Source organism: Phyllobates terribilis, unplaced genomic scaffold (assembly GCF_046119375.1).
Source record: "Phyllobates terribilis strain yellow unplaced genomic scaffold, ASM4611937v1 Scaffold_3__8_contigs__length_932513732, whole genome shotgun sequence".
NCBI lineage: Eukaryota > Metazoa > Chordata > Amphibia > Anura > Dendrobatidae > Phyllobates > Phyllobates terribilis.
Window position 1 is genome coordinate 660,950,478 of NW_027362763.1, and position 25,059 is coordinate 660,975,536.

The following is a 25,059-nucleotide window of genomic DNA, read 5'->3' on the forward strand; positions in this document are numbered from 1 at the left end:
CAACAAGACCCATCACATACTGGGAATACCCCACAATACCTGCCGGATACCAGGAACAGCCAACAAGATCCACCGCATACTGGGAATACCCCACAATACCTGCCGGATACCAGGAACAGCCAACAAGACCCATCACATACTGGGAATACCCCACAATACCTGCCGGATACCAGGAACAGCCAACAAGACCCATCACATACTGGGAATACCCCACAATGCCTGCCGGATACCAAGAACAGCCAACAAGATCCACCGCATACTGGGAATACCCCACAATACCTGTCGGATACCAAGAACAGCCAACAAGACCCATCACATACTGGGAATACCCCACAATACCTCCCGGATACCAAGAACAGCCAACAAGACCCATCACATACTGGGAATACCCCACAATACCTGCCGGATACCAGGAACAGCCAACAAGATCCACCGCATACTGGGAATACCCCACAATACCTGCCGGATACCAGGAACAGCCAACAAGACCCATCACATACTGGGAATACCCCACAATAGCTGCCGGATACCAAGAACAGCCAACAAGACCCATCACATACTGGGAATACCCCACAATACCTGCCGGATACCAGGAACAGCCAACAAGATCCACCGCATACTGGGAATACCCCACAATACCTGCCGGATACCAGGAACAGCCAACAAGACCCATCACATACTGGGAATACCCCACAATACCTGCCGGATACCAGGAACAGCCAACAAGACCCATCACATACTGGGAATACCCCACAATGCCTGCCGGATGCCAAGAACAGCCAACAAGATCCACCGCATACTGGGAATACCCCACAATACCTGTCGGATACCAAGAACAGCCAATAAGACCCATCACAAACTGGGAATACCCCACAATACCTGCCGGATACCAAGAACAGCCAACAAGACCCATCACATACTGGGAATACCCCACAATACCTGCCGGATACCAGGAACAGCCAACAAGATCCACCGCATACTGGGAATACCCCACAATACCTGCCGGATACCAGGAACAGCCAACAAGACCCATCACATACTGGGAATACCCCACAATACCTGCTGGATACCAGGAACAGCCAACAAGACCCATCACATACTGGGAATACCCCACAATGCCTGCCGGATACCAAGAACAGCCAACAAGATCCACCGCATACTGGGAATACCCCACAATACCTGTCGGATACCAAGAACAGCCAACAAGACCCATCACATACTGGGAATACCCCACAATACCTGCCGGATACCAAGAACAGCCAACAAGACCCATCACATTCTGGGAATACCCCACAATACCTGCCGGATACCAGGAACAGCCAACAAGACCCATCACATACTGGGAATACCCCACAATACCTGCTGGATACCAGGAACAGCCAACAAGACCCATCACATACTGGGAATACCCCACAATGCCTGCCGGATACCAAGAACAGCCAACAAGACCCACCGCATACCGGAAACACTCATGACATGCAGTCTAACAGTCCAACACAGGGATCCATCTCTTCCTTCCCCCATAGACACAAAAATCCTCATAGTCAGAAGATAAATCAGAAAAGCCTTTGTGTGACCAGGATCAGACAATGATGGCGGATCACGGGAGACAGCGCTGCGTCATTTACCATTACCCTGCCATCACAGAGCAGCTGATTGAGGACGGTGAGAGGACGCACGCAGTCACAGAGGATTTAAGCACCGCTCAATGCTTCCAGCTGAGGATTGCGAGCAGGGCTCTGTCCGCTGCTGCAATGTTAAGGAGAACAATATGGTCGTTTTGATGTTTGTTTTTTTCCGTGGAACAAGCAGATCTTTTCATTATTAGAATAAAATAAAACCAGACGATGGAGAGAGGTCCAGGGGGCCGGGGCGTGGGGGGTTGCTGGCCTGAAGCACTACGTCAACTCCCCGGACAGCCGTGAATTCAGCTTCACTTCACATTACAGAAGAGGAGGAAGGATGACGAGACCGCGCCGAAGTCAGGTGCGATAAACAGGTGCAGAGGAGGAACGTGGAGAGGAGACATTAGGGTGATTAATGAGTGGGGTGATTAATGAGTTAGGGTGATTAATGAGTGGAACAGGCTGCCACGAGAGGTAGTGAGTTCCCCTTCAATGGACGTCTTCAAACAGAGGCTGGACAGACATCTGTCTGAGATGATCTAGTGAATCCTGCTTTGAGCAGGGGGTTGGACCAGATGACCCAGGAGGTCCCTTCCAACTCTACCATTCTATGATTCTATGATTCTATGACATTGTCAGAAAATAGCAGAAAAAAAAGTTTCCTTGTGATATACTGTAACACCCCGAGCTCTTAAAGGGAAAGAAAAGGTCCTTTAATCACGGCATGGACCTGTATACATTACTTTAGTCTTGGTAGAGGTGGAGACGCTGCTGGGGGGCAAAGTAAAGCGGCCATGTACAAAACCCTCTACGCACGACATCCCTCAGGACAAGGCACAATGTAATGAACCAGTCCGACACGGAGCGAGCTGGGTCCGATTCATCCCGGTATTTCCGCCAGTTTTCTTGGTGTGAATCCCTCTCAATGAGTGACCTTATAACCTGCGATAAACTTATAAATTGATTTGCGCTCTTTTCAAGCTATCTTTTGTGGTTGAATTTTCTGAAATCTAAGAAAGAAGTCCCAAAAATTTGTGCAAACTCCACTCCAGTCTCCCCTGTACACGGCTGAGGTCAGTGCACGCACCGCTGTACACGGCTGAGGTCAGTGCACGCACCGCTGTGCAAGGCTGAGGTCAGTGCACGCACCGCTGTACACGGCTGAGGTCAGTGCACGCACCGCTGTACACGGCTGAGGTCAGTGCACGCACCGCAGTACACGGCTGAGGTCAGTGCACGCACCGCTGTACACGGCTGAGGTCAGTGCACGCACCGCTGTACACAGCTGAGGTCAGTGCACGCACCGCTGTACACGGCTGAGGTCAGTGCACACACCGCTGTGCAAGGCTGAGGTCAGAGCACACACCGCTGTACACGGCTGAGGTCAGAGCACGCACCGCTGTACACGGCTGAGGTCAGTGCACGCACCGCTGTACGCGGCTGAGGTCAGTGCACGCACCGCTGTACACGGCTGAGGTCAGTGCACGCACCGCTATACACGGCTGAGGTCAGTGCACGCACAGCTGTACACGGCTGAGGTCAGTGCACGCACCGCTGTACACGGCTGAGGTCAGTGCACGCACCGCTGTACACGGCTAAGGTCAGTGCACGCACCGCTAGCATCACCACACGTGCTGCAGACCTCCGCATTATCAGACGAGAAGCAAAACTCAAAGGTAGTGGAGCGGGCGGGTTTAGGGTGTGATTAGATTAATTTTACTCCCAAGAATCTCCTCCTCTGCGACTCCATCTGTGGCCAGACACTATGAGGGGTACTGTTCATGAATCAGACAGATCAGGATGAGCAAAGCCATGGAGGTTCTCCAGAAAAAGGAGCAAAGTAGATAAATTAAGAAAAAAAAATGAAGAAATCACATCTGATTTGTGCTGACTATATCGGCACGACTTCTATCCTCCAGTTACATCAAGAGCTGCATTCTGCTGGCTACTAGATTAATTCCAACATAGAGATAAAGGGCAACAAAAGATATAAATCTAAAATTCCAGATGAACATCAGGTGTCAAGAACAAGGAGCAAAAACACAGAAGAGAAGGTAAAAACTGCAGACGAGGAGCAAAGACACAAAAGGTAAAAACTGCAGACAAGGAGCAAAACCTTAAAAGAGAAGGTAAAAACTGCAGACAAGGAGCAAAAACAGAAAAGAGAAGGTAAAAACTGCAGACGAGGAGCAAAACCTTAAAAGAGAAGGTAGAAACTGCAGACGAGGAGCAAAAACACAAAAGAGAAGGTAAAAACTGCAGACAAGGAGCAAAAACAGAAAAGAGAAGGTAAAAACTGCAGACAAGGAGCAAAACCAGAAAAGAGAAGGTAAAAACTGCAGACAAGGAGCAAAACCAGAAAAGAGAAGGTAAAAACTGCAGACAAGGAGCAAAACCAGAAAAGAGAAGGTAAAAACTGCAGACAAGGAGCAAAAACACAAAACAGAAGGTAAAAACTGCAGACAAGGAGCAAAAACACAGAAGAGAAGGTAAAAACTGCAGACAAGGAGCAAAAACACAGAAGAGAAGGTAAAAACTGCAGACAAGGAGCAAAAACACAAAACAGAAGGTAAAAACTGCAGACAAGGAGCAAAAACACAGAAGAGAAGGTAAAAACTGCAGACGAGGAGCAAAAACACAGAAGAGAAGGTAAAAACTGCAGACAAGGAGCAAAAACACAAAAGAGAAGGTAAAAACTGCAGACAAGGAGCAAAAACACAGAAGAGAAGGTAAAAACTGCAGACGAGGAGCAAAAACACAAAAGATAAGGTAGAAACTGCAGACAAGGAGCAAAAACACAAAAGAGAAGGTAAAAACTGCAGACGAGGAGCAAAAAGACAAAAGAGAAGGTAAAAACTGCAGACATGGAGCAAAAACACAAAAAAGAAGGTAAAAACTGCAGACAAGGAGCAAAAACACAAAAGAGAAGGCAAAAACTGCAGACGAGGAGCAAAAACACAAAAGAGAAGGCAAAAACTTCAGACAAGGAGCAAAAACACAAAAGAGAAGGCAAAAACTGCAGACAAGGAGGAAAAACACAAAAGAGAAGGTAAAAACAGCAGACAAGGAGCAAAAACACAAAAGAGAAGGTAGAAACTGCAGACAAGGAGCAAAAACACAAAAGAGAAGGTAAAAACTGCAGACGAGGAGCAAATACACAACAGGTAAAAACTGCCGACGAGGAGCAAAAACACAAAAGAGAAGGTAAAAACTGCAGACAAGGAGCAAAAACACAGAAGAGAAGGTAAAAACTGCAGACGAGGAGGAAAAACACAGAAGAGAAGATAAAAACTGCAGACATGGGGCAAAAACACAAAAGAGAAGGCAAAAACTGCAGAGGAGGAGCAAAAACACAAAACAGAAGGTAAAAACTGCAGACGAGGAGCAAAAACACAAAACAGAAGGTAAAAACTGCAGACGAGGAGCAAAAACACAGAAGAGAAGGTAAAAACTGCAGACAAGGAGCAAAAACACAAAAGAGAAGGCAAAAACTGCAGACAAGGAGCAAAAACACAAAACAGAAGGTAAAAACTGCAGACGAGGAGGAAAAACACAGAAGAGAAGGTAAAAACTGCAGACATGGAGCAAAAACACAAAAGAGAAGGTAAAAACTGCAGTCGAGGAGGAAAAACACAGAAGAGAAGGTAAAAACTGCAGACGAGGAGCAAAAACACAGAAGAGAAGGTAAAAACTGCAGACGAGGAGCAAATACACAAAAGAGAAGGCAAAAACTGCAGACGAGGAGCAAATACACAAAAGAGAAGGTAAAAACTGCAGACATGGAGCAAAAACACAAAAGAGAAGGTAAAAACTGCAGACAAGGAGCAAATACACAAAAGAGAAGGTAAAAACTGCAGACAAGAAGCAAAAACACAAAAGAGAAGGTAAAAACTGCAGACGAGGAGGAAAAACACAGAAGAGAAGGTAAAAACTGCAGACGAGGAGCAAAAACACAGAAGAGAAGGTAAAAACTGCAGAGGAGGAGGAAAAACACAGAAGAGAAGGCAAAAACTGCAGACGAGGAGGAAAAACACAGAAGAGAAGGTAAAAACTGCAGACGAGGAGCAAATACACAAAAGATAAGGTAAAAACTGCAGACAAGGAGCAAAAACACAAAAGAGAAGGCAAAAACTGCAGACGAGGAGGAAAAACACAGAAGAGAAGGTAAAAACTGCAGACGAGGAGGAAAAACACAGAAGAGAAGGTAAAAACTGCAGACGAGGAGCAAAAACACAAAAGATAAGGTAAAAACTGCAGACGAGGAGCAAATACACAAAAGATAAGGTAAAAACTGCAGACAAGGAGCAAATACACAAAAGAGAAGGCAAAAACTGCAGACAAGGAGGAAAAACACAAAAGAGAAGGTAAAAACTGCAGACAAGGAGCAAATACACATAAGGTAAAAACTGCAGACGAGGAGCAAATACACAAAAGAGAAGGCAAAAACTGCAGACGAGGAGCAAATACACAAAAGAGAAGGTAAAAACTGCAGACAAGGAGCAAATACACAAAAGAGAAGGTAAAAACTGCAGACAAGGAGCAAATACACAAAAGGTAAAAACTGCAGACAAGGAGCAAATACACAAAAGAGAAGGCAAAAACTGCAGACGAGGAGCAAATACACAAAAGAGAAGGTAAAAACTGCAGACAAGGAGCAAATACACAAAAGAGAAGGTAGAAACTGCAGAAATGGAGCAAAAACACAAAAGAGAAGGCAGAAACTGCAGACGAGGAGGAAAAACACAGAAGAGAAGGTAAAAACTGCAGACGAGGAGCAAAAACACAGAAGAGAAGGTAAAAACTGCAGACGAGGAGGAAAAACACAGAAGAGAAGGTAAAAACTGCAGACGAGGAGCAAAAACACAAAAGACAAGGTAAAAACTGCAGACGAGGAGCAAATACACAAAAGAGAAGGTAAAAACTGCAGACGAGGAGCAAATACACAAAAGAGAAGGTAAAAACTGCAGACGAGGAGGAAAAACACAGAAGAGAAGGTAAAAACTGCAGACATGGAGCAAAAACACAAAAGAGAAGGTAAAAACTGCAGACGAGGAGGAAAAACACAGAAGAGAAGGTAAAAACTGCAGACGAGGCGCAAAAACACAAAAGATAAGGTAGAAACTGCAGACAAGGAGCAAAAACACAAAAGAGAAGGTAAAAATTGCAGACATGGAGCAAAAACACAAAAGAGAAGGTAAAAACTGCAGACGAGGAGCAAATACACAAAAGAGAAGGTAAAAACTGCAGATGAGGAGCAAAAAGACAAAAGAGAAGGTAAAAACTGCAGACATGGAGCAAAAACACAAAAGAGAAGGCAAAAACTGCAGACAAGGAGCAAATACACAAAAGAGATGGTAGAAACTGCAGACAAGGAGCAAATACACAAAAGAGAAGGTAAAAACTGCAGACGAGGAGCAAAAACACAGAAGAGAAGGTAAAAACTGCAGACAAGGAGCAAAAACACAGAAGAGAAGGTAAAAACTGCAGACAAGGAGCAAAAACACAAAACAGAAGGTAAAAACTGCAGACAAGGAGCAAAAACACAGAAGAGAAGGTAAAAACTGCAGACGAGGAGCAAAAACACAGAAGAGAAGGTAAAAACTGCAGACAAGGAGCAAAAACACAGAAGAGAAGGTAAAAACTGCAGACAAGGAGCAAAAACACAGAAGAGAAGGTAAAAACTGCAGACGAGGAGCAAAAACACAAAAGATAAGGTAGAAACTGCAGACAAGGAGCAAAAACACAAAGTAGAAGGTAAAAACTGCAGACGAGGAGCAAAAACACAAAAGAGAAGGTAAAAACTGCAGACGAGGAGCAAAAAGACAAAAGAGAAGGTAAAAACTGCAGACATGGAGCAAAAACACAAAAAAGAAGGTAAAAACTGCAGACAAGGAGCAAAAACACAAAAGAGAAGGCAAAAACTGCAGACGAGGAGCAAAAACACAAAAGAGAAGGCAAAAACTTCAGACAAGGAGCAAAAACACAAAAGAGAAGGCAAAAACTGCAGACAAGGAGAAAAAACACAAAAGAGAAGGTAAAAACAGCAGACAAGGAGCAAAAACACAAAAGAGAAGGTAGAAACTGCAGACAAGGAGCAAAAACACAAAAGAGAAGGTAAAAACTGCAGACGAGGAGCAAATACACAACAGGTAAAAACTGCCGACGAGGAGCAAAAACACAAAAGAGAAGGTAAAAACTGCAGACAAGGAGCAAAAACACAGAAGAGAAGGTAAAAACTGCAGACGAGGAGGAAAAACACAGAAGAGAAGGTAAAAACTGCAGACATGGGGCAAAAACACAAAAGAGAAGGCAAAAACTGCAGACAAGGAGCAAAAACACAAAACAGAAGGTAAAAACTGCAGACGAGGAGCAAAAACACAAAACAGAAGGTAAAAACTGCAGACGAGGAGCAAAAACATAGAAGAGAAGGTAAAAACTGCAGACAAGGAGCAAAAACACAAAAGAGTAGGCAAAAACTGCAGACAAGGAGCAAAAACACAAAACAGAAGGTAAAAACTGCAGACGAGGAGGAAAAACACAGAAGAGAAGGTAAAAACTGCAGACATGGAGCAAAAACACAAAAGAGAAGGTAAAAACTGCAGTCGAGGAGGAAAAACACAGAAGAGAAGGTAAAAACTGCAGACGAGGAGCAAAAAGACAAAAGAGAAGGTAAAAACTGCAGACATGGAGCAAAAACACAAAAAAGAAGGTAAAAACTGCAGACAAGGAGCAAAAACACAAAAGAGAAGGCAAAAACTGCAGACGAGGAGCAAAAACACAAAAGAGAAGGCAAAAACTTCAGACAAGGAGCAAAAACACAAAAGAGAAGGCAAAAACTGCAGACAAGGAGAAAAAACACAAAAGAGAAGGTAAAAACAGCAGACAAGGAGCAAAAACACAAAAGAGAAGGTAGAAACTGCAGACAAGGAGCAAAAACACAAAAGAGAAGGTAAAAACTGCAGACGAGGAGCAAATACACAACAGGTAAAAACTGCCGACGAGGAGCAAAAACACAAAAGAGAAGGTAAAAACTGCAGACAAGGAGCAAAAACACAGAAGAGAAGGTAAAAACTGCAGACGAGGAGGAAAAACACAGAAGAGAAGGTAAAAACTGCAGACATGGGGCAAAAACACAAAAGAGAAGGCAAAAACTGCAGAGGAGGAGCAAAAACACAAAACAGAAGGTAAAAACTGCAGACGAGGAGCAAAAACACAAAACAGAAGGTAAAAACTGCAGACGAGGAGCAAAAACATAGAAGAGAAGGTAAAAACTGCAGACAAGGAGCAAAAACACAAAAGAGTAGGCAAAAACTGCAGACAAGGAGCAAAAACACAAAACAGAAGGTAAAAACTGCAGACGAGGAGGAAAAACACAGAAGAGAAGGTAAAAACTGCAGACATGGAGCAAAAACACAAAAGAGAAGGTAAAAACTGCAGTCGAGGAGGAAAAACACAGAAGAGAAGGTAAAAACTGCAGACGAGGAGCAAAAACACAGAAGAGAAGGTAAAAACTGCAGACGAGGAGCAAATACACAAAAGAGAAGGCAAAAACTGCAGACGAGGAGCAAATACACAAAAGAGAAGGTAAAAACTGCAGACATGGAGCAAAAACACAAAAGAGAAAGTAAAAACTGCAGACAAGGAGCAAATACACAAAAGAGAAGGTAAAAACTGCAGACAAGAAGCAAAAACACAGAAGAGAAGGTAAAAACTGCAGACGAGGAGGAAAAACACAGAAGAGAAGGTAAAAACTGCAGACGAGGAGCAAAAACACAGAAGAGAAGGTAAAAACTGCAGAGGAGGAGGAAAAACACAGAAGAGAAGGCAAAAACTGCAGACGAGGAGGAAAAACACAGAAGAGAAGGTAAAAACTGCAGACGAGGAGCAAATACACAAAAGATAAGGTAAAAACTGCAGACGAGGAGCAAAAACACAAAAGAGAAGGCAAAAACTGCAGACGAGGAGGAAAAACACAGAAGAGAAGGTAAAAACTGCAGACGAGGAGGAAAAACACAGAAGAGAAGGTAAAAACTGCAGACGAGGAGCAAAAACACAAAAGATAAGGTAAAAACTGCAGACGAGGAGCAAATACACAAAAGATAAGGTAAAAACTGCAGACAAGGAGCAAATACACAAAAGAGAAGGCAAAAACTGCAGACAAGGAGGAAAAACACAAAAGAGAAGGTAAAAACTGCAGACAAGGAGCAAATACACAACAGGTAAAAACTGCAGACGAGGAGCAAATACACAAAAGAGAAGGCAAAAACTGCAGACGAGGAGCAAATACACAAAAGAGAAGGTAAAAACTGCAGAGAAGGAGCAAATACACAAAAGAGAAGGTAAAAACTGCAGACAAGGAGCAAATACACAAAAGGTAAAAACTGCAGACAAGGAGCAAATACACAAAAGAGAAGGCAAAAACTGCAGACGAGGAGCAAATACACAAAAGAGAAGGTAAAAACTGCAGACAAGGAGCAAATACACAAAAGAGAAGGTAGAAACTGCAGACATGGAGCAAAAACACAAAAAAGAAGGTAAAAACTGCAGACAAGGAGCAAAAACACAAAAGAGAAGGCAAAAACTGCAGACGAGGAGCAAAAACACAAAAGAAAAGGCAAAAACTTCAGACAAGGAGCAAAAACACAAAAGAGAAGGCAAAAACTGCAGACAAGGAGGAAAAACACAAAAGAGAAGGTAAAAACAGCAGACAAGGAGCAAAAACACAAAAGAGAAGGTAGAAACTGCAGACAAGGAGCAAAAACACAAAAGAGAAGGTAAAAACTGCAGACGAGGAGCAAATACACAACAGGTAAAAACTGCCGACGAGGAGCAAAAACACAAAAGAGAAGGTAAAAACTGCAGACAAGGAGCAAAAACACAGAAGAGAAGGTAAAAACTGCAGACGAGGAGGAAAAACACAGAAGAGAAGGTAAAAACTGCAGACATGGGGCAAAAACACAAAAGAGAAGGCAAAAACTGCAGAGGAGGAGCAAAAACACAAAACAGAAGGTAAAAACTGCAGACGAGGAGCAAAAACACAAAACAGAAGGTAAAAACTGCAGACGAGGAGCAAAAACATAGAAGAGAAGGTAAAAACTGCAGACAAGGAGCAAAAACACAAAAGAGTAGGCAAAAACTGCAGACAAGGAGCAAAAACACAAAACAGAAGGTAAAAACTGCAGACGAGGAGGAAAAACACAGAAGAGAAGGTAAAAACTGCAGACATGGAGCAAAAACACAAAAGAGAAGGCAAAAACTGCAGACGAGGAGCAAAAACACAAAAGAAAAGGCAAAAACTTCAGACAAGGAGCAAAAACACAAAAGAGAAGGCAAAAACTGCAGACAAGGAGGAAAAACACAAAAGAGAAGGTAAAAACAGCAGACAAGGAGCAAAAACACAAAAGAGAAGGTAGAAACTGCAGACAAGGAGCAAAAACACAAAAGAGAAGGTAAAAACTGCAGACGAGGAGCAAATACACAACAGGTAAAAACTGCCGACGAGGAGCAAAAACACAAAAGAGAAGGTAAAAACTGCAGACAAGGAGCAAAAACACAGAAGAGAAGGTAAAAACTGCAGACGAGGAGGAAAAACACAGAAGAGAAGGTAAAAACTGCAGACATGGGGCAAAAACACAAAAGAGAAGGCAAAAACTGCAGAGGAGGAGCAAAAACACAAAACAGAAGGTAAAAACTGCAGACGAGGAGCAAAAACACAAAACAGAAGGTAAAAACTGCAGACGAGGAGCAAAAACATAGAAGAGAAGGTAAAAACTGCAGACAAGGAGCAAAAACACAAAAGAGTAGGCAAAAACTGCAGACAAGGAGCAAAAACACAAAACAGAAGGTAAAAACTGCAGACGAGGAGGAAAAACACAGAAGAGAAGGTAAAAACTGCAGACATGGAGCAAAAACACAAAAGAGAAGGTAAAAACTGCAGTCGAGGAGGAAAAACACAGAAGAGAAGGTAAAAACTGCAGACGAGGAGCAAAAACACACAAGAGAAGGTAAAAACTGCAGACGAGGAGCAAATACACAAAAGAGAAGGCAAAAACTGCAGACGAGGAGCAAATACACAAAAGAGAAGGTAAAAACTGCAGACATGGAGCAAAAACACAAAAGAGAAAGTAAAAACTGCAGACAAGGAGCAAATACACAAAAGAGAAGGTAAAAACTGCAGACAAGAAGCAAAAACACAGAAGAGAAGGTAAAAACTGCAGACGAGGAGGAAAAACACAGAAGAGAAGGTAAAAACTGCAGACGAGGAGCAAAAACACAGAAGAGAAGGTAAAAACTGCAGAGGAGGAGGAAAAACACAGAAGAGAAGGCAAAAACTGCAGACGAGGAGGAAAAACACAGAAGAGAAGGTAAAAACTGCAGACGAGGAGCAAAAACAGAAAAGAGAAGGTAAAAACTGCAGACAAGGAGCAAAAACACAAAAGAGAAGGTAAAAACTGCAGACGAGGAGCAAATACACAAAAGAGAAGGCAAAAACTGCAGACAAGGAGCAAATACACAAAAGAGAAGGTAAAAACTGCAGACAAGGAGCAAAAACACAAAAGAGAAGGTAAAAACTGCAGACGAGGAGCAAAAACACAAACCATCCAGGAAGTGTCAGCGATGCAAGAAAAAACCCAGTACAAGACTAAGAAAAAGATCCCTCCTGTGTCATCGAGGCCGTCACCACACAACACATCTCTAACCATTCATACACCCCCCACAGACTGAGCCAGATGTACGATTACAATTACTGTACATGAAATAAAGAGTGAAACTAGCAATAATGGTCAATATATCAGCAAGTATTTTATTTTTTATTACCAGGTTAGTAATGGTGGTGTCTGATAGACACCTCTCAATTACTAGCCCCAGGGATTGATGGTAGATTTGATTTTTGACAATTCACAGCTGACATCAACCCCAACTAGCATTACCCCAATTGCCAACGCACCAGGGCAATCAGGAAGAGCCGAGGCGAAGTGCCACAATTGGCGCATCTGACAGCTGTGAGCTGTTGTTAATAGGCTGGGAAGCTCCATGGATACTGGCCCCTTCCCAGAATAATAACACCAGCCCCTTAGATGGCTATCACAAAAAAGGAGGACCAGGGGACCCACGGCATTTTTTTAAATTAATTATTGATTTATTAGGTTAAACCAGGCTAAGCACCTTTTCTTAGTGCCACATGAAAGGCACTAAATCTGACAGCTGTGAGCTGTTGTTAATAGGCTGGAAAGCTCCATGGATACTGGCCCCTTCCCAGAATAATAACACCAGCCCCTTAGACGGTTATCACAAAAAAGGAGGACCGGGGGACCCACGGCATTTTTTAAAATTAATTATTGATTTATTAGGTTAAACCAGGCTAAGCACCTTTTCTTAGTGCCACATGACAAGCACTAAATTGTGCAAGTTTATTATATGTAGGGGACTTGTGAAATGTTATATCTGCAGGACATTTATCTATCTATTCTTCTAATAACTTTCTATCATCGGTCTATATATATAAGATTTCTTTATTTGTTTCTAAACTAGCTTTAAGTTACAGATTATTACAATATGTAAAAGATGATGTTAAAAAACCATTGCATACAGATGTCATACGGATGCTAGGTGAGAAAAATCACATTGTACTCGCAAGACACTCGACCAACTTTTCAGAATCAACATTAGAGCCATTTTTTATACGTGAATGTGAGCGAGGCCTTATAATACTTCTGGATGTTCCCCTTCTCTTGCTGCCTATGTGACCTGTGCACTTGGTCGTCAGTGACCTGTCCTGTCTTATGCTGCTATAATACTACCTCCATACAGTGGGTACGGAAAGTATTCAGACCCCTTTACATTTTTCACTCTTTGTTTCATTGCAGCCATTTGGTAAATTCTAAAAAGTTCATTTTTTTTTTCTCATTAATGTACACTCTGCACCCCATCTGGACTGAAAAAAAACAAATGTAGAAATTTTTGCAAATTTATTAAAGAAAAACAGAAATATCACATGGTCATAAGTCTTCAGACCCTTTGCTCAGACACTCATATTTAAGTCACATGCTGTCCATTTCCTTGTGATCCTCCTTGAGATGGTTCTACTCCTTCATTGGAGTCCAGCTATGTTTAATTAAACTGATAGGACTTGATTTGGAAAGGCACACACCTGTCTATATAAGACCTCACAGCTCACAGTACATGTCAGACCAAATGAGAATCATGAGCTCAAAGGAACTGCCCAAGGAGCTCAGAGACAGAATTGTGGCAAGGCACAGATCTGGCCAAGGTTACAAAAGAATTTCTGCATTACTCAAGGTTCCTAAGAGCACAGTGGCCTCCATAATCCTTAAATGGAAGAAGTTTGGGACCACCAGAAGTCTTCTTAGACCTGGCCGTCCAGCAAAACTGAGCAATCATGGGAGAAGAGCCTTGATGAGAGAGATAAAGAAGAACCCCAAGATCAATGTGGCTGAGCTCCAGAGATGCAGTAGGGAGATGGGAGAAAGTTCCACAAAGTCAACTATCACTGCAACCCTCCACCAGTCAGGCCTTTATGGCAGAGTGGCCAGACGGAAGCCTCTCCTCAGTGCCAGACATATGAAAGCCCGCATAGAGTTTGCTCAGAAACACATGAAGGACTCCCAGACTATGAGAAATAAGATTCTCTGGTCTGATGAGATAGAAGATAGAACATTTTGGTGATAATTCTAAGTGGTATGTGTGGAGAAAACCAGGCACTGCTCATCACCTGCCTAATACAATCCCAACAGTGAAACATGGTGGTGGCTGCATCATGATATGGGGGTGTTTTCCAGCTGCAGGGACAGGACGACTGGTTGCAACTGAAGGAAACATGAATATGGCCAAGTACAGAGATATCCTGGATGAAAACCTCTTCCAGAGTGCTCTGGACCTCAGACTTGGCCGAAGGTTCACCTTCCAACAAGACAATGACCCTAAGCACACAGCTAAAATAACACAGGAGTGGTTTCAGAACAACTCTGTGACCATTCTTGACTGGCCCAGCCAGAGCCCTGACCTAAACCCAATTGAGCATCTCTGGAGAGACCTGAAAATGGCTGTCCACCAACGTTCACCATCCAACCTGACGGAACTAGAGAGGATCTGCAAGGAAGAATGGCAGAGGATCCCCAAATCCAGGTGTGAAAAACTTGTTCCATCATTCCCAAGAAGACTCATGGCTGTACTAGCTCAAAAGGGGGCTTCTACTCAATACTGAGCAAAGGGTCTGAATACTTATGACCATGTGATATTTCAGTTTTTCTTTTTTAATAAATTTGCAAAAATTTCTACAATTTTGTTTTTTTCAGTCAAGATGGGGTGCAGAGTGGACTTTAATGAGAAAAAAAATGAACTTTTTAAAATTTACCAAATGGCTGCAATGAAACAAAGAGTGAAAAATGTAAAGGGGTCTGAATACTTTCCGTACCCACTGTAGGTTCGAACGTTATAGATAGCTTTTAAACAATATGCAAGAACCAATTTACATCTTGATATAAGTCATGCACCTGTCTTCCTGAGGAGGGCGCTTTTTCGGGCATCTGGAGGTGGTGCGGGGGCTCCTGTTGACTGCAGACCCCTCTTTGTGGAGCTTTCTTCTACGTGTGAGGCTGTGTTGGACATTACAGATGCAGCGTCCGGATTCCTCATCTTCTCCTTCTTTAGCATGCTGACCAGAATATCTGGAGATCAATAATAGGAGGGGGGAGCAGACGGTGCAGTAATGGGGCAGATCCACGCACGGACATCGCTACCTTACTGCAGGTGCAGGCGATATATCTGTGGCCCCACAGCCCCCGCTGATATTTTATATGGCTGTACTATTGCCGGACTGTTCTTTCCTATGTCCCCCTGCTCTACCACATGTGTGTATATACAAGACGCTGCTACTATATATGTCGTGGAGATGAACCCACGGGAGACGTTGGGAGACAGACGTTGCCAATGGTAAGAGGTACGCCACCAATACCGACTATTACATGAACAAGCAGGTCCAGAGGTGCCGGAGCGGACGATAACTCCCCGCACTCAGCTGGTGACTTATGTCAGGGGGCGACACTTGAATAAACCTTACATATCCATCCTGACATGGACACAGCGTAAAACTGCTATCCGCATACAAGAAGAGTACGTACCGCACTGCCCAGTCTGGGTTCATGTGTAGAGAAAGAAGTTGTGAGGCTCATCGGGTCAGGTGGATCCTCTAAGATTGAGGACCGATAATGCAGGATGGCACGTGGGTATCGAGGACTTGGCACACACAGGACGGAAGGAGTGGAGCCCAACAGAGATGGAGTGGAGCCCAGCAGGGATGGAGTGGAGCCCAGCAGGGATGGACTGGAGCCCAGCAGAGATGGAGTGGAGCCCAGCAGGGATGGAGTGGAGCCTAGCAGAGATGGAGTGGAGCCTAGCACAGATGGAGTGGAGCCTAGCAGGGATGGAGTGGAGCCCAGCAGGGATGGAGTGGAGCCTAGCAGAGATGGAGTGGAGCCCAGCAGAGATGGAGTGGAGCCTAGCAGGGATGGAGTGGAGCCCAGCAGAGATGGAATGGAGCCTAGCAGGGATGGAGTGGAGCCTAGCAAGGATGGAGTGGAGCCCAGCAAGGATGGAGTGGAGCCAAGCAGGGACGGAGTGGAGCCCAGCAGAGATGGAGTGGAGCCTAGCAGGGATGGAGTGGAGCCCAGCAGAGATGGAGTGGTGCCCAGCAGAGATGGAGTGGAGCCTAGCAGAGATGGAGTGGACCCTAGCAGGGATGGAGTGGAGCCTAGCAGAGATGGAGTGGAGCCTAGCAGGGATGGAGTGGAGCCTAGCAGAGATGGAGTGGAGCCTAGCAGAGATGGAGTGGAGCCTAGCAGGGATGGAGTGGAGCCCAGCAGGGATGGAGTGGAGCCCAGCAGAGATGGAGTGGAGCCTAGCAGAGATGGAGTGGAGCCCAGCAGGGATGGAGTGGAGCCTAGCAGGGATGGAGTGGAGCCCAGCAGGGATGGAGTGGAGCCCAGCAGGGATGGAGTGAAGCCCGGCAGGGATGGAGTGGAGCCCAGCAGGGATGAAGTGGAGCCTAGCAGGGATGGAGTGAAGCCCAGCAGGGATGGAGTGGAGCCCAGCAGGGATGGAGTGGAGCCCAGCAGAGATGGAGTGGAGCCCAGCAGGGATGGAGTGGAGCCCAGCAGAGATGGAGTGGAGCCCAGCAGGGATGGAGTGGAGCCTAGCAGAGATGGAGTGGAGCCCAGCAGAGATGGAGTGGAGCCTAGCAGGGATGGAGTGGAGCCCAGCAGAGATGGAGTGGAGCCCAGCAGGGATGGAGTGGAGCCCAGCAGAGATGGAGTGGAGCCCAGCAGGGATGGAGTGGAGCCCAGCAGAGATGGAGTGGAGCCCAGCAGGGATGGAGTGGAGCCAAGCAGAGATGGAGTGGAGCCTAGCAGAGAGGGAGTGGAGCCAAGCAGAGATGGAGTGGAGCCCAGCAGGGATGGAGTGGAGCCTAGCAGAGATGGAGTGGAGCCTAGCAGAGATGGAGTGGAGCCTAGCAGGGATGGAGTGGAGACCAGCAGAGATGGAGTGGAGCCCAGCAGGGATGGAGTGGAGCCCAGCAGAGATGGAGTGGAGCCCAGCAGGGATGGAGTGGAGCCTAGCAGAGATGGAGTGGAGCCTAGCAGACATGGAGTGGAGCCAAGCAGGGATGGAGTGGAGCCCAGCAGAGATGGAGTGGAGCCTAGCAGGGATGGAGTGGAGCCCAGCAAAGATGGAGTGGAGCCCAGCAGAGATGGAGTGGAGCCCAGCAGAGATGGAGTGGAGCCTAGCAGGGATGGAGTGGAGCCCAGCAGGGATGGAGTGGAGCCCAGCAGAGATGGAGTGGAGCCTAGCAGAGATGGAGTGGAGCCCAGCAGGGATGGAGTGGAGACAAGCAGGGATGGAGTGAAGCCCAGCAGGGATGGAGTGGAGCCCAGCAGGGATGGACTGGAGCCCAGCAGAGATGGAGTGGAGGCCAGCAGGGTAGGAGTGGAGCCTAGCAGAGATGGAGTGGAGCCCAGCAGGGATGGAGTGGAGCCTAGCAGGGATGGAGTGGAGCCCAGCAGAGATGGAGTGGAATCGAGCAGAGATGGAGTGGAGCCCAGCAGGGATGGAGTGGAGCCTAGCAGAGATGGAGTGGAGCCCAGCAGGGATGGAGTGGAGACTAGCAGGGATGGAGTGAAGCCCAGCAGGGATGGAGTGGAGCCCAGCAGGGATGGACTGGAGCCCAGCAGGGATGGAGTGGAGCCCAGCAGGGTAGGAGTGGAGCCAAGCAGAGATGGAGTGGAGCCCAGCAGGGATGGAGTGGAGCCTAGCAGTGATGGAGTGGAGCCCAGCAGGGATGGAGTGGAGCCCAGCAGAGATGGAGTGGAGCCCAGCAGGGATGGAGTGGAGCCCAGCAGGGATGGAGTGAAGCCCATCAGAGATGGAGTGGAGCCTAGCAGAGATGGAGTGGAGCCCAGCAGGGATGGAGTGGAGACTAGCAGGGATGGAGTGAAGCACAGCAGGGATGGAGTGGAGCCCAGCAGGGATGGACTGGAGCCCAGCAGGGATGGAGTGGAGCCCAGCAGGGATGGAGTGGAGCCCAGCAGAGATGGAGTGGAGCCTAGCAGAGATGGAGTGGAGCCTAGCAGGGATGGAGTGGAGCCCAGCAGAGATGGAGTGGAGCCCAGCAGAGATGGAGTGGAGCCCAGCAGGGATGGAGTGGAGCCCAGCAGAAATGGAGTGGAGCCCAGCAGGGATGGAGTGGAGCCTAGCAGAGATGGAGTGGAGCCTAGCAGAGATGGAGTGGAGCCTAGCAGGGATGGAGTGGAGACCAGCAGAGATGGAGTGGAGCCTAGCAGGGATGGAGTGGAGCCCAGCAAAGATGGAGTGGAGCCCAGCAGAGATGGAGTGGAGCCCAGCAGGGATGGAGTGGAGCCCAGCAGCGATGGAGTGGAGCCCAGCAGAGATGGAGTGGAGCCTAGCAGAGATGGAGTGGAGCCCAGCAGGGATGGAGTGAAGCCCAGCAGGGATGGAGTGAAGCCCAGCAGGGATGGACTGGAGCCCAGCAGGGATGGAGTGGAGCCCAGCAGGGTAGGAGTGGAGCCAAGCAGAGATGGAGTGGAGCCCAGCAGAGATGGAGTGGAGCCCAGCAGGGATGGAGTGGAGCCCAGCAGAGATGGAGTGGAGCCTAGCAGAGATGGAGTGGAGCCCAGCAGGGATGGAGTGGAGCCTAGCAGGGATGGAGTGAAACCCAGCAGGGATGGAGTGGAGCCCAGCAGAGATGGAGTGGAGCCTAGCAGGGATGGAGTGAAGCCCAGCAGGGATGGAGTGGAGCCCAGCAGGGATGGAGTGGAGCCCAGCAGAGATGGAGTGGAGCCCAGCAGGGATGGAGTGGAGCTCAGCAGAGATGGAGTGGAGCCTAGCAGGGATGGAGTCGAGCCCAGCAGAGATGGAGTGGAGCCCAGCAGAGATGGAGTGGAGCCCAGCAGGGATGGAGTGGAGCCCAGCAGAGATGGAGTGGAGCCCAGCAGGTATGGAGTGGAGCCCAGCAGAGATGGAGTGGAGAACAGCAGGGATGGAGTGGAGCCTAGCAGAGATGGAGTGGAGCCTAGCAGGGATGGAGTGGAGCCCAGCAGGGATGGAGTGGAGCCCAGCAGAGATGGAGTGGAGCCCAGCAGGGATGGAGTGGAGCCCAGCAGAGATGGAGTGGAGCCCAGCAGAGATGGAGTGGAGCCTAGCAGGGATGGAGTGGAGCGCAGCAGAGATAGAATGGAGCCTAGCAGGGATGGAGTGGAGCCCAGCAAGGATGGCGTGGAGCCAAGCAGGGACGGAGTGGAGCCCAGCAGAGATGGAGTGGAGCCTAGCAGGGATGGAGTGGAGCCCAGCAGGGATGGAGTGGAGCCCAGCAGAGATGGAGTGGAGCCTAGCAGAGATGGAGTGGACCCTAGCAGGGATGGAATGGAGCCTAGCAGAGATGGAGTGGAGCCTAGCAGGGATGGAGTGGAGCCTAGCAGAGATGGAGTGGAGCCTAGCAGAGATGGAGTGGAGACTAGCAGGGATGGAGTGGAGCCCAGCAGGGATGGAGTGGAGCACAGCAGAGATGGAGTGGAGCCTAGTAGAGATGGAGTGGAGCCCAGCAGGGATGGAGTGGAGCCTAGCAGGGATGGAGTGAAGCCCAGCAGGGATGGAGTGGAGCCCAGCAGGGATGGAGTGGAGCCCAGCAGAGATGGAGTGGAGCCCAGCAGGCATGGAGTGGAGCCCAGCAGAGATGGAGTGGAGCCCAGCAGGGATGGAGTGGAGCCCAGCAGAGATGGAGTGGAGCCCAGCAGAGATGGAGTGGAGCGCAGCAGGGATGGAGTGGAGCCCAGCAGGGATGGAGTGGAGCCCAGCAGGGATAGCCCAGCAGGGATGGAGTGGAGCCTAGCAGAGATGGAGTGGAGCCTAGCAGAGATGGAGTGGAGCCCAGCAGGGATGGAGTGGAGCCTAGCAGAGATGGAGTGGAGCCTAGCAGGGATGGAGTGGAGCCCAGCAGAGATGGAGTGGAGCCCAGCAGGGATGGAGTGGAGCCCAGCAGAGATGGAGTGGAGCCCAGCAGGGATGGAGTGGAGCCTAGCAGAGATGGAGTGGAGCCTAGCAGAGATGGAGTGGAGCCTAGCAGGGATGGAGTGGAGCCCAGCAGGGATGGAGTGGAGCCCAGCAAAGATGGAGTGGAGTCCAGCAGAGATGGAGTGGAGCCCAGCAGAGATGGAGTGGAGCCTAGCAGGGATGGAGTGGAGCCCAGCAGGGATGGAGTGGAGCCCAGCAGAGATGGAGTGGAGCCTAGCAGAGATGGAGTGGAGCCCAGCAGGGATGGAGTGGAGACTAGCAGGGATGGAGTGAAGCCCAGCAGGGATGGAGTGGAGCCCAGCAGGGATAGACAGGAGCCCAGCAGGGATGGAGTGGAGCCCAGCAGGGTAGGAGTGGAGCCCAGCAGAGATGGAGTGGAGCCCAGCAGGGATGGAGTGGAGCCCAGCAGGGATGGAGTGGAGCCTAGCAGGGATGGAGTGGAGCCCAGCAGAGATGGAGTGGAACCGAGCAGAGATGGAGTGGAGCCCAGCAGGGATGGAGTGGAGCCCAGCAGAGATGGAGTGGAGCCTAGCAGAGATGGACTGGAGCCTAGCAGGGATGGAGTGGAGCCCAGCAGGCATGGAGTGGAGCTCAGCAGAGATGGAGTGGAGCCTAGCAGAGATGGAGTGGAGCCCAGCAGAGATGGAGTGGAGCATAGCAGGGATGGAGTGGAGCCCAGCAGGGATGGAGTGGAGCCCAGCAGAGATGGAGTGGAGCCCAGCAGGGATGGAGTGGAGCCCAGCAGGGATGGAGTGAAGCCCAGCAGGGATGGAGTGGAGCCCAGTAGGGATGGACTGGAGCCCAGCAGGGATGGAGTGGAGCCCAGCAGGGTAGGAGTGGAGCCTAGCAGAGATGGAGTGGAGCCCAGCAGAGATGGACTGGAGCCTAGCAGGGATGGAGTGGAGCTCAGCAGGGATGGAGTGGAGCCCAGCAGAGATAGAGTGGAGCCTAGCAGAGATGGAGTGGAGCCCAGCAGGGATGGAGTGAAGACAAGCAGGGATGGAGTGGAGCCCAGCAGGGATGGAGTGGTGCCCAGCAGAGATGGAGTGGAGCCCAGCAGTGATGGAGTGGAGCCCAGCAGGGATGGAGTGGAGCCTAGCAGAGATGGAGTGGAGCCCAGCAGAGATGGAGTGGAGCCTAGCAGGGATGGAGTGGAGCCCAGAAGAGATGGAGTGGAGCCCAGCAGGGATGGAGTGGAGCCCAGCAGAGATGGAGTGGAGCCCAGCAGGGATGGAGTGGAGCCCAGCAGAGATGGAGTGGAGACCAGCAGGGATGGAGTGGAGCCTAGCAGAGATGGAGTGGAGCCTAGCAGAGATGGAGTGGAGCCCAGCAGAGATGGAGTGGAGCCCAGCAGGGATGGAGTGGAGCCTAGCAGAGATGGAGTGGAGCCTAGCAGAGATGGAGTGGAGCCTAGCAGGGATGGAGTGGAGCCCAGAAGTGATGGAGTGGAGCCCAGCAAATATGGAGTGGAGCCCAGCAGGGATGGAGTGGAGCCCAGCAGAGATGGAGTGGAGCCCAGCAGGGATGGAGTGGAGCCTAGCAGAGATGGAGTGGAGCCCAGCAGGGATGGAGTGGAGCCCAGCAGAGATGGAGTGGAGCCTAGCAGGGATGGAGTGGAGCCCAAGCAGAGATGGAGTGGAGCCCAGCAGAGATGGAGTAGAGCCCAGCAGAGATGGAGTGGAGCCTAGCAGGGATGGAGTGGAGCCCAGCAGGGATGGAGTGGAGCCCAGCAGAGATGGAGTGGAGCCCAGCAGAGATGGAGTGGAGCCTAGCAGAGATGGAGTGGAGCCCAGCAGGGATGGAGTGGAGCCTAGCAGGGATGGAGTGAAGCACAGCAGGGATGGAGTGGAGCCCAGCAGGGATGGAGTGGAGCCCAGCAGGGATGGAGTGGAGACTAGAAGAGATGGAGTGGAGCCCAGCAGAGATGGAGTGGAGCCAAGCAGGGATGGAGTGGAGCCCAGGAGGGATGGAGTGGAGCCCAGCAGAGATGGAGTGGAGCCCAGCAGAAATGGAGTGGAGCCCAGCAGGGATGGATTGGAGCCCAGCAGGGATGGAGTGGAGCCCAGCAGAGATGGAGTGGAGCCCAGCAGGGATGGAGTGGAGCCCAGCAGGGATGGAGTGGAGCCCAGCCGAGATGGAGTGGAGCATAGCAGGGATGGAGTGGAGCCCAGCAGAAATGGAGTGGTGCCTAGCAGAGATGGAGTGGAGCCTAGCAGAGATGGAGTGGAGCCCAGCAGGAATGGAGTGGAGCCCAGTAGAGATGGAGTGGAGCCCAGCAGGGATGGAGTGGAGGCCAGCAGGGATGGAGTGGAGCCTAGCAGGGGTGGAGTGGAGCCCAGCAGGGATGGAGTGGAGCACAGCAGGGATGGAGTGGAGCCCAGCAGGGATGGAGTGGAGCCCAGCAGAGATGGAGTGGAGCCCAGCAGGGATGGAGTGGAGCCCAGCAGAGATGGAATGGAGCCTAGCAGGGATGGAGTGGAGCCTAGCAGGGATGGAGTGGAGCCCAACAGGGATGGAGTGGAGCCAAGCAGGGACGGAGTGGAGCCCAGCTGAGATGGAGTGGAGCCCAGCAGGGATGGAGTGGAGCCCAGCAGGGATGGAGTGAAGACAAGCAGGGATGGAGTGGAGCCCAGCAGGGATGGAGTGGAGCCCAGCAGAGATGGAGTGGAGCCCAGCAGGGATGGAGTGGGCCCAGCAGGGATGGAGTGGAGCCCAACAGAGATGGAGTGGAGCCCAGCAGGGATGGAGTGGAGCCCAGCAGGGATGGAGTGGAGCCTAGCAGAGATGGAGTGGAGCCTAGCAGAGATGGAGTGGAGCCCAGCAGAGATGGAGTGGAGTCCAGCAGGGATGGAGTGGAGCCTAGCAGAGATGGAGTGGAGCCTAGCAGAGATGGAGTGGAGCCTAGCAGGGATGGAGTGGAGCCTAGCAGGGATGGAGTCGAGCCCAGCAGAGATGGAGTGGAACCGCGCAGAGATGGAGTGGAGCCCAGCAGGGATGGAGTGGAGCCCAGCAGAGATGGAGTGGAGCCTAGCAGAGATGGACTGGAGCCTAGCAGGGATGGAGTGGAGCCCAGCAGGCATGGAGTGGAGCTCAGCAGAGATGGAGTGGAGCCTAGCAGAGATGGAGTGGAGCCCAGCAGAGATGGAGTGGAGCATAGCAGGGATGGAGTGGAGCCCAGCAGGGATGGAGTGTAGCCCAGCAGAGATGGAGTGGAGCCCAGCAGGGATGGAGTGGAGCCCAGCAGGGATGGAGTGAAGCCCAGCAGGGATGGAGTGGAGCCCAGTAGGGATGGACTGGAGCCCAGCAGGGATGGAGTGGAGCCCAGCAGGGTAGGAGTGGAGCCTAGCAGAGATGGAGTGGAGCCCAGCAGAGATGGACTGGAGCCTAGCAGGGATGGAGTGGAGCTCAGCAGGGATGGAGTGGAGCCCAGCAGAGATAGAGTGGAGCCTAGCAGAGATGGAGTGGAGCCCAGCAGGGATGGAGTGGAGCCCAGCAGGGATGGAGTGAAGACAAGCAGGGATGGAGTGGAGCCCAGCAGGGATGGAGTGGTGCCCAGCAGAGATGGAGTGGAGCCCAGCAGGGATGGAGTGGAGCCCAGCAGGGATGGAGTGGAGCCTAGCAGAGATGGAGTGGAGCCCAGCAGAGATGGAGTGGAGCCTAGCAGGGATGGAGTGGAGCCCAGCAGAGATGGAGTGGAGCCCAGCAGGGATGGAGTGGAGCCCAGCAGGGATGGAGTGGAGCCCAGCAGAGATGGAGTGGAGACCAGCAGGGATGGAGTGGAGCCTAGCAGAGATGGAGTGGAGCCTAGCAGAGATGGAGTGGAGCCCAGCAGAGATGGAGTGGAGCCCAGCAGGGATGGAGTGGAGCCTAGCAGAGATGGAGTGGAGCCTAGCAGAGATGGAGTGGAGCCTAGCAGGGATGGAGTGGAGCCCAGAAGTGATGGAGTGGAGCCCAGCAAATATGGAGTGGAGCCCAGCAGGGATGGAGTGGAGCCCAGCAGAGATGGAGTGGAGCCCAGCAGGGATGGAGTGGAGCCTAGCAGAGATGGAGTGGAGCCTAGCAGAGATGGAGTGGAGCCCAGCAGGGATGGAGTGGAGCCCAGCAGAGATGGAGTGGAGCCTAGCAGGGATGGAGTGGAGCCCAAGCAGAGATGGAGTGGAGCCCAGCAGAGATGGAGTGGAGCCCAGCAGAGATGGAGTGGAGCCTAGCAGGGATGGAGTGGAGCCCAGCAGGGATGGAGTGGAGCCCAGCAGAGATGGAGTGGAGCCCAGCAGAGATGGAGTGGAGCTGAAAAGAGGACATCGGTAAACCAGGGGAGGAGTCCTGAGGAGATAATTTGCATATTCCCACTGCATTTTGGGGTAAGTGAAGAGTCTCCGCGAGCTCAAAGAACACTGGATTTTGGCTGTTGGAGCTGAAAAGAGGACATCGGTAAACCAGGGGAGGAGTCCTGAGGAGATAATTTGCATATTCCCACTGCATTTTGGGGTAAGTGAAGAGTCTCCGCGAGCTCAAAGAACACTGGATTTTGGCTGTTGGAGCTGAAAAGAGGACATCGGTAAACCAGGGGAGGAGTCCTGAGGAGATAATTTGCATATTCCCACTGCATTTTGGGGTAAGTGAAGAGTCTCCGCGAGCTCAAAGAACACTGGATTTTGGCTGTTGGAGCTGAAAAGAGGACATCGGTAAACCGCGCGCCGTTAGGCGCGCGCATTTTGAAGCTTTTTTTTTTTTAAGCTTTTTTCACTGTTTTCAGAACATTAACAGTAAGAACATGGAAGAGTCCAGGAGCCATTTGGTGAGCTGCATATCCTGCTACATGTTCACAGAC

At 49.8% G+C, this 25,059-nt stretch overlaps 1 protein-coding gene across 2 annotated transcripts in view; it reads right to left on the reverse strand.

The window, feature by feature from the left end:
* The window catches only part of KIF6 (kinesin family member 6), a 642,838-nt gene that overhangs the window by 364,361 nt on the left and 253,418 nt on the right, over positions 1 to 25,059 (reverse strand). For both annotated transcript variants that reach the window (XM_073671717.1, XM_073671718.1), the window contains exon 13: positions 15,140 to 15,313. In XM_073671717.1, the coding sequence (XP_073527818.1) occupies positions 15,140 to 15,313 (174 nt within the window). The remainder of the gene's footprint in view (positions 1 to 15,139; positions 15,314 to 25,059) is intronic.